Source organism: Thunnus maccoyii, chromosome 10 (genome assembly GCF_910596095.1).
Source record: "Thunnus maccoyii chromosome 10, fThuMac1.1, whole genome shotgun sequence".
NCBI classification, from domain to species: Eukaryota; Metazoa; Chordata; class Actinopteri; order Scombriformes; family Scombridae; genus Thunnus; species Thunnus maccoyii.
Window position 1 is genome coordinate 23373312 of NC_056542.1, and position 13410 is coordinate 23386721.

At 41.3% G+C, this 13410-nt stretch overlaps 1 protein-coding gene across 5 annotated transcripts in view; it reads left to right on the forward strand.

The window, feature by feature from the left end:
• grb10b (growth factor receptor-bound protein 10b) overlaps nucleotides 1-13410 on the forward strand; it is a 71296-nt gene that overhangs the window by 44642 nt on the left and 13244 nt on the right. For 4 of the 5 annotated variants that reach the window (XM_042425172.1, XM_042425175.1, XM_042425174.1 and 1 more), the window contains exon 6: nucleotides 10763-10919. In XM_042425172.1, coding sequence (XP_042281106.1) covers nucleotides 10763-10919 — 157 coding nt within the window. Of the gene's footprint in view, nucleotides 1-8693; nucleotides 9146-10762; nucleotides 10920-13410 lie in introns of those variants that run through there. The other variant, XM_042425177.1, reaches the window with a different exon arrangement.

Here is a 13410-nt window from a genome sequence, read left to right on the forward strand (position 1 = left end):
AGCCAGTGGAAATTGTGGCATTTTTGGCTGATGTAAACACATCACTACCAGTGCCTTTGTAGGAATTTCACCACAGATTGCAAAATACAGAGAGATTTACCTGGAAATGATAGGCTTAATCAGCATTGGGTGAACTTGTTTGGTCCTGCACTCCAGCTTTGGTCCTGCGTCACAAGCCAAAAAGATTGGAAAACTGATTAATACAGTACAATTCCAGATGTGTGATGGGAAATGAAGCATAGGCAGTCTGACGGGCAGCTACTAGATACTGCCCGGCATTGAATTATGTCATCACAGTTCATTTTCCAGTGATATATTAATGAGGGAATCCTATTCTGAGCATGTTAAATTCTTCATCAAGGTAATGGTAGGAAACCAAAAGCCTTAAATATTAGAACATTATTAATAAATAATCCTGTATACAGTTAAATTAAATAAATGTCTTTTCTTGGGAGCATGACTGGACCACCCAGACATTGAGGGACGATGCACCTTTAACGGTCCATCCTCCATTCCTTGTCCCAGTAGGCAGGCAGTGTAAGATTAGAAGCTACAACTTTCACCCAGCTAATAGGGCGAGATCCCATTACTCCTGCAGCTAATGGGAATCCCTGATAGCGTTCGCTCGCTGCTCTGTCTCTGTCTTTGTAAGATTGTCAGAGTATCCTGTGTGCACATGTGCATTTATCTACCTTTGGCTAACTAATAATTAGTTTAGATGTCAGAATATTATAATAACTATTAGTTTATGACAACAAACTTTGCTAAGGTCACACATTTGAGAAAGAAGCTTTGTAAAACACCTTTTTAGTGCAATATTTTCTTTGTGTTTTTGTGTGCGTGCCTGCTCATGTACCCCCATGTGTGCGTGAGTACAAGTGTATATACTTGTGTCTGGGTTTGTGTGTGTCCATGTGTTTCACAAAGAGAGCAATGTGTTGCTGCCTGTAGGCATTTCATCTGGCCAAAGCTGAGCAGAGCTGCTGGACTCATGTAGGTCATGGAGACTGCATCTCTCTCTCTCTCTCTCTGCCTTCCCTCTGTCTCCGTCTCTCTCTCTCTCTCTCTCTCTCTCTCTCAGGGAAAGTAGGACAGCTCAGATTTCTGAAGCAACTGCTGTGAAAAGGAGTGAAGAAATAGGAAGGATGATAATGAGAAATGAAAAAGCTTTTAAAAACAGCAATAATTAGTACCTTTTTATTTGATTATTTTGTTACTGCGTTACTCATCAAGCATGTACAACAGGAAACTAATTAATTATCTGCTATCAATGTGTTCATTCTTTTAGAAAGTTTGAAAGTACTTCTGTATCATTCAACAAATTAATTAGATTACTACAGATGTTAACATATGTTAAAGTGCAACTATTTTTGGATTCAAATCAAGGAGAAACAACTCAAGGTAAAAAGCTCAGACAAAGATGAGAGGGAAAAGAGAGGAAATGTTCATCTTGCTAATGTATTTTTTTCTCCTTACTTGATTGTCACAAAACCTTTAAAGAATAACAAGGAGGATGGAAAAGCCCTTTTTTATTTAAAGTTTTAAAAAAATCAGACAGGAAACAGGCAAAAGAAGGAGAGAGAAAAAAGTGAAGTTACACCTCGTAGCTATGACCCTCAGCTTTATATTGAGGGCCAAGTTTGATTGCTAAAAGACTCCCATCAGAGGAATTAGGAGACAAAGACAAGACAAGCGACCTGACTCACAGAGCTGGCATTTGGATTTGTGTCAGGAGAGAGATAAAGAGAGAGAGAGTGACAGACAGAAGAGAGTGTGATCTTGGCATCTCCAGAGAAAACTCATAGTTATTGGGGACAGTTTGTACAGAACTGTGGCACATACAGTACTGTAATTTCTTTGAATGGGAAATGGTTGTTTGTACTGCAGCTGCCTGTGATGCTAGTGTTCATCGTTTTACCAAAGGGACACAGGGACCTCTAGATGATTTCCCTTTCTGCTGTAATGTCTCTTTTCTTTTCTTCCATTTACTTTTGGTATTGTTCTTTTGTTCAATATCTTTATTATAGTCTTGAATTTTAATCACACAACTTTTACAGCTGGTTACAGTGATTTTGTGCAGTTTGTACCAGCTGTAGTTTGAAAGTTTTAGCTAATTAAAAAAAAACAAATCTATAAAAAAAGAAAAATCTAAACTTTGTCTTACATTCAGTATGAGGCCACAGTGCAACACCACCACTGCTTGCCATACAACCAGTGGACCATGTACTGCCAAAATCATGCCAGTGATGTCATCCTTTGTTTGCCCATTCCCAATTCCCCTGCCCCCTCCTTGTGCCCTCCTGCTGTAATTGGACAATGGCTCCAAATCGGCAGTGGTCTGAAAGGACATTTGCTACCCAGGGTTTTCTGGCAATCAGCCCTGGTGAACAATTAAGCATCCGCTCCCACTTTTACTCCTGTTGGTAAAATATTTGGCTCCTCGCAGGATGTTTCTCAGCATGTAGCCAGGGTAAACAGAGGAGAGAAGGTTCTTGCATAATCATAACCCTGTCGAGATGGCATCTAAAGGGTGTGTTTGCAGATACTGTGAATGTGCAACTCTGTTTTAATCAAACAAGGATATGTTTCACCTTTCAATCAACTGGTAATACTCTGTTGTAGAATTCAAATTATTTAAATCTAATGTAAATTATTAAATAATTTGGATGAAACTTTCTGAAAATTCAGACAGATTTCGGTGCGCAAACTCTTTTTGCACTTTGACATTCGTTATACACACATCTGCTCTCTTTTTATCTTCATTTGGTTTAGTGGTTGAATGCAAAATATTCTTCTTCTTCCCTTATTTTCCTGCCAGTTTGCACTCCAACCACTATTTAACTGAAAATAGATGCATTAATTTGCCTCTACCTTCAGATACCTAACATTTGCCTGTTGTGATAGATACATAATATAATTTATGGCTCGTCCAAATGTCTGACCTGAATGTGTGGCATCTGACCGGCATTGCTAATTAAATTTGACCCCGGCTCAGCTCCAGAATCTTTCAACCTACAACTTTCTGAGCCTAAGTGGGTGTTAAGACTCCATTGTTTACAGACAGAGCAGGCTCTGTGGGCTACCTAACTACCCGATATACAGTATGTGGTCCGATGCATGGCTGCACAGTTGCAGAGATGGCAACCTGCCACTGTACATGACTTTGTATTGAGCACTGAGAGCCTTTTCCTCCTACGTTTCTCTCTCTGTACATCTCCCTTTCTATACCATCCCTCCCTCTCTCTTCTCCCCCTCCTTTCCTCCCTCCCTTTTCCCTCTCTCTGCCCCCTGACCACTAAATCCCTTTCTGCCTTCTTTTGCTTCGCTGAGCCCAGATAGGCCTCTATGTCTTGGGTCTTAATTTGACGCGGTAATTGGATGACAAGGGACAGTTCACCGTCCCTTCCTCATGAGTCAGCAGAGTTTTCTTGGCAAGTGCCTCCCACTCCTGCTGACTACAGGCGCTCAATGGGGACGGCCAATTGTCTGAGGCCCATTCAGGTTTTTGTGTCTCCATCTCATCATCAGGACGTCAGCTTCCACGGGCGGCCTGGACCACACACAGCACCACATTACAGTTAGAGGGCCTTTACAGAGGCCACTTGTTAATGGGAATATGAAGCTGGGGAGGGTCGTGTGAGCCAAATCAGCTTATCAATGGCTACAGTTCTTTTCTGGCAACATGTATGGGGTTTTTTTGGGGTTTGTTTTTTTTTCAACCAGAGAAAGCCGGAGCAGATATAGCTAAATGTTGACAGTTGCGGGGGGTGACTGATGACCTGCTTAAAGTCAACATCTTGTGAGTTATCATATACAGGAAAAGTGCTTTTATGCAATAAACTTTACTGTGAAGCCTTGGCAACACTACATTGTGTGTCATTGTTAAAGGAAATAAAGCATAAAGTTATCTAAAATGAATCCCAGAAACATCAAGTTTATGTCAGTTATTCACTCTGAACACAACTGGATCTGTTTACATTGAAAGCTTGCAATCTTTTATGACTTGGTTCTTTTGGAATAATAACTCAATATCTGTTTTGTATCCTGGACCAAGCCAGTGCCATATCCTTTACTTTGCATGAACATACAATCTGGTTTTCATTTCATTTCATTTTCATTGAAAATTCATTTTCAATAATCTAATGTCTACTGAAATCACAAGATATCATTAACCAATATCATGCCAAATACATTTCATAGGCAAGTTTCCCCAATCTCTTTAGAATCATTATTTTATTTCTAACCCACTATATAATGAGTGGATGTATGAGCTCCTAGAATACAGCAAGATTCACTTTTTTTCCTCCAAATATTGCCTGTCAGGCAAAACTTCTTGCAAGGCTGCATCCTGTCACCAGCAAGCTCAGCCAATCGGATGTTGAGGTAATATATGGTTAAGGTTCATTTAAAGGTTGTGGTTAAGGTTAGGGTAGGCCAGTTGCAAAGGATACAAAAATTGCCTAAAGGCTCAACTCAGGGCAAGAAAGTCCCTGGGCGTGTTAATCGGAAAGAATTTTCCCATTTCCCAGTTGCTTCAATGTTCCAGGAAGGGTTGACATGGGAGCTGATGTCAGTGTTGAATTTGCATGTGAATATGTGTTGTGGCAAGACACTGGAGGCAGCTGTTCAAAGTTATGGACGGCATTCTGACACTGTCGAAAAAGTTTACTACTGTGATTTGCATTTTTGTTTTCATGATGCTTCTGCTGATTTACTCACGCTGACATTCCTCTCACTGGTGCAGCTGTTATCCAGTGTGCAATTCTTTTTCAAGTGCTTCACAACATCGCCCCCATGTAATAGATCCTAATGTGTGTGCAGCCTTGTATGCCTAATGTCTAATAGTCTTTTAGAATCGTAATCTGCCACAGTAATTCCTATCTGATGTAATGGTTTGTAATGTGTACGTAATACCAGTGGAACTATTTATAGAACAGCAGCCAATTCTCCGAGCACAGACATGGATGCATGCAAGCCGCTGGGCGTGCACACACACGCTTGTGTACATACTTCAGTTTGCACAAAGCAAGTTCTCATACAGTGCAGTTTACTTTTTCTTTGTCTATTTATGCCTAGTTTCAGTCTAGCTGTCTTTGTGTGTGTCTGTGAGAGGATTATGTGTGTGTGTGTGTGTGTGTGTGTGTGTATGCATGTGGACACCCATGTCATGTGCATGCCTCACAATATGCATATATGTGCACTGCAGCTGTGTCTTTGTGACTGTATGCAATGCATCTATGTAAGTGAGCACATCTGGGTGCCTGGGTGTCTGATGGAGTGTGTGTGTTGCTTGAAGCTCTATCTATCCCTAGGGGATTACATCACAGGGCAGTTATCAGACCTGAGTCATCAGAGAGGTTGAGAGGCCCTGCTCTGCTCTGCTCCTCCATCTAAATGAGAACACACTTAAAAGCCGTAGAATAATAAATGAGTAATTTCTTTCTTTCTTTCTTTCTTTCTTTCTTTCTTTCTTTCTTTCTTTCTTTCTTTCTTGCTTTCTCTTTTTCTTTCTCTTTCTTTCTTTGTTTCTTTCTCTTTCTCTTTCTTTTTTCTTTGCTCCTTTCTGTTTCCTCTTGCGTTTCTCTTTCATTCTCACATTTGCCTGCCTTCTTCTTTAAAAGAAGAACACCAAGAAGTAGAGTAGGTCAGTCAAAATGTGTCACGCCGCTGTCATCTCGTTCAGCTTTCTCATTCCTTCCAGTCACAAGGCAGTGTGATGGTATTGCCACATTGCAAGATAAGATTTCCACAGCAAATTAAGGATCAGCCCATGCCCAAATTATCCCACATTTCGTCATTTAGATCTGTTTGTATGTGAAGGCAGCCTCTGACAGAAAACAAGAGAGGAGCTCTGTATTAGTGCAAGTCAAGCTTTGAAGTCATGCATAACCTCAGCTGATCGGTATCATCTGACTCTTAAAATTACCAGTGACAGTCAAAGACGTTGGAGAGGTGCTCTTTATAATGTGACAAGGAGATACTTTTCTGATGATTCATGGTGCCTACTGCTGCTACAGCACTGTCAGTCCTGATATCTCCCTCCACCACTCAAGCCACCTCGTATTAGTTTCTTATCACCTTGTGTTGGCATCTTCTGTCTTTTGCATGATGTGCATATTGTATATTCCATATCTCAGTGGCATGCGTCTGCTTATCTTTGGAGTGAAATTGCTCCCCACAGAAACTCACATGCCCATTGTGTGTCCTCTTTTTGCTATAGATGATCATAAATGCATCTCTTTTGCACACAAACCCCAAAGTCTTACAGGGAACAATGAACATGTAATTAGCATGTATATAATTGTCTGGAAAGATCTTACTATTCCTGTTCTCATAAGACTCAGGTCAAAAGTTATAACTCCATATTTGCCACTGATAAAACATCTAATTAAACAGGGTTTAACTTAATGCTGTGTATCAAATAAAACTGTTTTTCTTGCGATGTTGTGTAAGCACTGGAGATTCAACATGGCAGACAAGGAGGAATAGTCATAGTTATGTATTTTTTCCTGCACTATGATCTTTCTCACGGCTTCATTGAGGTTTACTGGAAGCTAAATATGCAAAATAATATGACTGGAGGTTCACACTAACCCAGATCCCACCCCTCCCTTCACTGGTTCTCTGACTAACCGTTAGTAGTTGCTTTTGTGCACGTACAAGAATATGATTCCTCACTGGCTTCCCATATGCAAACACTGCCACACTGGAACAGTTGTGGTTAGTGGTGTTTGATGAAGATAAAAGTACCGAAGCTGCTGGATTTTGAACCAAGTTCTCTGCTGTGCTGGGAGAGTGCTTTTGTCACCTGTCACCTGGAGTCAATCTAAATCTTTTTATTGACATACTACTTCCTATAACTCTGTTCTGAAATGTCATAAAATGTGCTTACCTCATCTCTGGATTATGTAATCCTGTAGTTATTATAATGAATAGAAACCCATGTTGAATCTGTCATACTGAAACCAGACCAGGTCTTACAAGGTGTGTTGACTTTTCGTCATTGGCAAACATGAAGTTTTCCACCAGTGCTTGCTCCAGTTTGAAAGGGGTACGACAGAAACCATGACATGGGATTATCATTCTTGTCTTCTAAACATCCAAATAGTGGGAATAGGTAAATAATCTCTCCCAAATTTTCTTAACAATCCTTTGGATTTTGGATCAATTGAAATCAATTGACTAATTGACCAACTGAAAAATTCCAGCACTGCACATAAACCTGTATTGCAGCATATGTGATGTGTGCAGCCTTCTTGGGGCTTTCCCCTCTGGCTGACTAACTGTGACGTAGGTGAGGGTGTGTGTCTCGGGCTGTGTGAGTGCAGTGGCAGTGAGGGGGTGGGCGGGTGGGAGAGACAGCTGTGCAGGCTAGATATGTAGTTAACAGTAGGAAGCATTCATACTACACATTCTGCTGTAGTGTGTCATCAGACAGCGTCTCTCTCTCTCACTTCCCTCTGCTTCCCACTCTTTTTCCCTTCACTTCTCACGTCTGTCTCCTGTCCCCCCTCTCCGACCCCCCCACACACACATACGTGCCTGTGTGCATGTACAATCATTCACACACATACACACATTTTCTCTCTCTCGCTCTCTCCCCTCCCCCAGCTCCAGACTCCCCCTCTCCCTCCATCCCTCCCTCCTCAAAGTTTCCCGCTATAGTAAATTAAGTTGTATCTTTTTGACTGCCACTATTTCCTCCTTCCTTCTGTGGAACTGGGCTTATTCCTGAATTATACCTCACCCACACATGTACAAACACACACACACCCTCCCTTCCCCTGAATAAAGTAGGGAAAAAAGAAGAAGCAGAACTTGCTTCAAGGACAACATAAAGCTGTTCTCGCCTCTCCCAGACGGGGTGTGTCAAGGCTTTTGTCCGTCTGATGCCATATTAAATATCAGAGTTAAAAGGAGGGGTGGGGGGGGTTAGTGTGTGCGTGAGCCTGTGTGCGTTTGAGTGCGTGTGTGCGTGCAAAAGTCTCCAGGTTTTTTTGTTCTTTAGAGAGAAAGAATGTTGGCACGAAGGTAGCCACCAGGGGAGGAGAAGAAGGTTGGAGTGCTCAAGTGCTGCTCCAGGTTTGTTTCATTTCATTTGCTCTGTAATGAGTCTTGTTACTGCTGTGAGAGGCAGAGAGATCTGACTGGGGAGTTCAAAGTTAAGCCACAGGGAGGGAGGGAGGGAGGAAGGGAGGAAGGGAGAGGAAAAGAGAGGCAAAGAAGCAGAGAAAAAACATACAGTCCAACAAGCCCTCACTTGAAAACTTTGGAACATTTTGGAAGCAAGAAAAAGCAACAAAGACAAACTTTTTTACTCTGTCTTTCATACTTTCTTCCTTTCCCTTTTCCTCCTCCTCGTCTTCACCGTCCCACACCCTTCTCAAATGAAGCCTCTCGCTTGGAGTTCTGAAAAGAAACTGAAGAAGAGGGCTTGCAAGAGGTCTGAAAAAGTTGGCTGTGTATGTGCATGACTGTGTGTCTACTGGAGTGTTTATGCCTCTGAGTGTGTGTGTGTGTGTGTGTGTACGTGCGTGTGTGTGTGTGCGCCTGGGTCTGTGTGGGAATGATTACATCAGCCTGCTGCAGCCTTATGATTGGTTAGTGAGCGTGTGGTTTGATTCAGTGTGCCTCGGAGCCCGTGGCTGAGGCTGTAACCCTTTGTGAGGGGGAGAGAGAGAGAGAGAGAGAGAGAAGGAGAGAGAGGGAGAGAAAGAAAGATAGTTGTCAGACTCAACCGGCACTGGAAGCACTGTACTGTACCTGCTGCCACCCGATCGCTGACTGTCTCTGTGTTTCTGTCCTGTGAGCTGTACAGTAGACACCGGCTTTAGGTCACACAGACAGTTTTTTTTTTTTTTTTTTTTAAAGATAGACACGGTGGCCTAGATAGACTGAAGGACTAGTCTCCAGGGTATGTGACAGGTAGCACAACTGCAACTGTCAACTGTTGGCGTTCAATTTTGAATCAGTCTTTCTGGAGGATAGAAGGCGACAGAACAGCTGGGTTTTCTGTCTTAGTGTCTGTGTTTGAGTGTGTGTGTGTGTGTGTGTGTGTGTGTGTGTGTATGTGTGTGGGGAGCCAGGCTTACTCCAAAAAATGCCTTCGTGTTCCCCGGACTGCTGCCTATTGCGGGCCGTGGAGGTAAGACCGCTCTCTTTCTGTGTCTGTTATCTCTCCTTGTGTGTCTCTGCCTCTCTTCGCCTCCTTCTCTTTTTACATTTTCAGACCGTTTCTCTTTGAAGTACGGCTGTGCTTAACCAGAGGCGAGAAATGGAATGTGTAAATACCTAGAAGGCTGAAGACAATTTGTCTTCTTCAAAATGTGAGCGGAGCAATGAAAAAAAGAGTAAAATATGTCAGCAGCTTTGAATGATTGAGGCTTCCTTGTTTTTTTTTTTCTTGACCAATTTGGATGGATAGAGCACTTCAGGCCTGATTTGTGCAAACTGTGATGTTATGAGCTGCATCTTTGCACAGGATTTCTTTGTCGTGATATGTTATGTGGGAAGCGTGCATTTATTACATGTGTAGGCTTAGTAGGCTAGATTGTAGGCTTACAAGGCTCAATTCCTCTGCAGGTTAAGTAGGCTTCTCTAGTTTTCTCTGTGGGTCATTAGATGTGTATCCAGTGAGTGTGACTGCATGGTTTCCTTGTGAAAAGTCAACCTGTGGACACTTAGTGGAAGTAAATTTAAGACTATTTACCAGAATAAGGACAGAAGGTGAAATGTCCTGGATGTTGTTGGCGATCTCTTGGGTGAATATGACAAGTGAAAGCTTACCTACAGTGTATGTATCTGTGTGGAAAATGAACACTAAACTATTTTGATGTATCTGGATGTAGATGAGGTTAATCTGTTCAGCGTTTGTTGCGTTATCACTTTACAATATCTATTATATTACCTATATTACCTGGGTAGCTCAGTATGTGCGTGAGTACGCGTTTGAGTCAGTTTTATAAATAGAAACAAAATGAAAACAGGTGCTATTCAAAAACGATCATAAGTTATTTATCAAAAACTGAATTCATTCTGAAGTTCAATATGTTCATAGTCTTATTATTGGCTCAATGTCAACACATTAAGTTATGGGAAAAAATAACTTGTGTTTGTGAAACTGGACTTGAAGTGAATGCTATGGTCACATCTTATGTTTGGATACTTGCATACATTGTCTTGATAGGCTATACTTGGAAACACTGTGCTTACTTCCCTTTAAGCTGTAGTATATGCTCACTTGGCATAGACATTCCTGCTTTGTGTTCACAAGAGCAGGCGCGTGTTATACACTACACTTTATTTGCTTATATATTATAGTGACAAGTTGCTTTAAGAAATGCTTGTTTGAGATTTCTAACGCCACAATTGCTACATTGTCTTGAATGTCTGTTCTTTTCTATTGTGTGCTATAATTACAGGCCTGTGTATGCCATAGTGTATAGAGCGCTATATGATACATACTGTGCTAGAGTTTGAAGAAAATTGCTGGCTTCACCCACCCATTAGGCTGTGTTTTTCAAAAATTGTTTGTGTTACATGACTTTATCACAACTTCATATTCCCTTTGGCATTATCATAGAAATCCATATTTAAACCTTCATATTATTTTAAATTTCACAATCGAGAACACAGTTATAAGTGTTCAAATGCCTTTTTGTCATTTTTCAATATTCTTTATTGAAATACTATTCTTTAGTTTACCAAACTACCTTCAAATGATCTTTATTTAACTGAACCCTGATCTGTTTCCTCCTCACAGATTGTGAAGATCTTCAGTGAAGACGGCATGGGTAAAGTGGTGGAGATCCCAGCCGACATGACAGCCAGGGACCTTTGCCAGCTCCTGGTGTATAAAAGCCATTGTGTGGACGACAACAGTTGGGCACTTGTTGAGCACCACCCGCTGCTAGGTCTAGGTAAGGGGTAGAACCCTGCAGGCCTCCAACACTGTTCACATACACACAAGAGCACACATGAACGCACCTACACACACGAACGGACCTACATGTACACTCACGTGCCCACACAAAAACCCACGGACTTTTGGGTGGGCTGAGACATGCAATACATTCAGTCACATACACAGGTGCATTCACATGTATGCATGCATGCCCGCATACTTGGGCAGACAGGCAGTTCAGGCGCATATTCTCACGCAGGCATGTATTCAAGCATGAGAGCATGCGCATACTATACAGCATATGCACGCACAGAGACATGATCTTCAGTGATCTAATCAAGTTCCTCACAGTGTGAAAGGTTGCTGTAGAAGTGCAGCGTTACGCTGAAGAGGCAGGACAATGATATCTTGTGAAAAACTGAGACAGAGATTTAGCACATGCACTGAGCTTAAAGTCAGAGTTGCTGTCGCACTAACGGGCCAGTGGTTCTCTGACTCAGTAGAGGAGACACAATTGGAGATGAAGAAAAAAGAAACAAAAGCACTTGCAAGATGTCTGAGCTGAATGTACGTTGTTGGTATTAGAGATGGAGCTGTTGCTTCTAGATGACTGATTGTAATGGTGGAAGGTAATAATCTTAAACCTTGTCACCATAAAAGCTGATGCTAACTACAGGTGTGTTGAGATTGAATTTCACTTTGTAACTGCTAACTGATGACTCAGTAAAAGGAGACTGTGCTGAACGGGGCTGATGAAGATTCCAGCAGACAGATTTATAACAGATAACAGATTTAAGTGGAGGCAGCCTTTCCCAGAGACTCTTATTAAAGCGTGTCAATACTCTTGGGACTCTTGTAGAACAAGCAGAAACTATATTTGTCCTCAATTCATAAAATTAAACACACAGCTATTGATACATTTTGCAGCCTGAAGCTTACAGCTTTTGAGTTTTAAGTAGATTGAATGTTGTTTCTGATAGAAGTTTTTTGGTTTATACAGAGGATGATGGATGGAAAAGAAAGAAAAAGTATCACATATGGTATTTGGCATCCTTCACTGATTTTTAAAAATTCTGGCAGGTCGATTTAAGTGTTTTTGAAGCTCCAGATAAATAGAATCATCCTGGGTATGGAAAAAGATCCAGGACAGTTGCATGAGATATTTGACCCCATTATTCAGGGTCCTGAGCTACTTGTTAAGAATAGCGAAGATGATATTAAGTTTTCTTTCCTCCTGTCAACCATTAAGAGGGAATTACATGAAGGGCACAGAATGAGAAGCTAAAGGAAGAGACGTGATAATTGAAGGTTATGGATTAGGAGACGTAAGTGATGAACACTGTAACAAAACCTTTACCGCCTTGTGCTCTTCTCAGTATCAGAGAGGGTGTAATGTTATCGATCCATTTCTATAAATGACATGGCAAAGAGGTGATGGAGATGATTGATGTAGAGTTTAAAAGGCTATCTTTCATGTTAGACGTTCTTCAGGTCAGGAGCGGCGATACCTCCCAACACCACTCTCCTGAAAATAGACTGCACCAGACGGAGATCTCTAAATTGTACTAGACATTAAAAAGGTCAAAATGAAGTTGGCTCAGAGATGAGGAATAGTATTCAATGTAGAACATTTAGTTTGATATAACAGATCTAAGTGTTACATTTTAGTTGGTCAGTCGATAGCAGTTACAGAGGTAGCATTTTTTCATACAGCAGATTCTTTATAGATTTAGTAATATGCACAATATTGATTAATCAAGGTGTGTCAAACTTGTTGCTGTATGAGGAGCTTTGCCTTTCTGTCAGGGTGATTCTGTGTTAGGCTTGGCAGTATAACAGTAAGTTTGGAAAGCCGTGGCCAGCTTAATGTCAGAAAACCCAGCATCCCCCAGAGGAGAGGGCGATTATAAAGCACTTATGGAAGACAAGTTGAGCCAGTGCTCTGTGCTCATGTCTGCACAGTTTAACAGATGTGGGAGAGAAGGGGGTGTAGTTTTATATGAAGAGCAGTCTGCCAGGTAGTGAAACACGGAGCGAGGCATGGTGACAAAAAACATATGTAAAAAGATTTCATTTTTGCCGTTTCAGCTGACATCCTTGTTTGGATATATTTTTTTGTTTTGCCAAGATTTTAGTGTTGCATCTATATATAGACTGTTACCCTGTCATATGAGGAAACCTTTAGAAAAAATATTGCATTATTCAAAATACAGGTCCCAAAAGTCTAACCTAATATTTCACCATCCATCATGATCTGATTACATTTCTCACCAGTGCAGCCAACACAATGCTGCCAAATACAGTTAGGTTGGTTTGTTGTAAGTGACATCATTGTTGGCTCGGAGTAGCTCTATTGTATTATAGCCCTTCTGTTCCGGTGCACCTGTACTGCAACCGTATTCTTTTCAGGTCTGGAATGACTACTTATTGTATTTTATGTTTAGGAGTTTGAGTAAATGAGGTGTGATAAAGCTGCAGTGTGCTGCTGATTGTTAAAATTAAAGGGT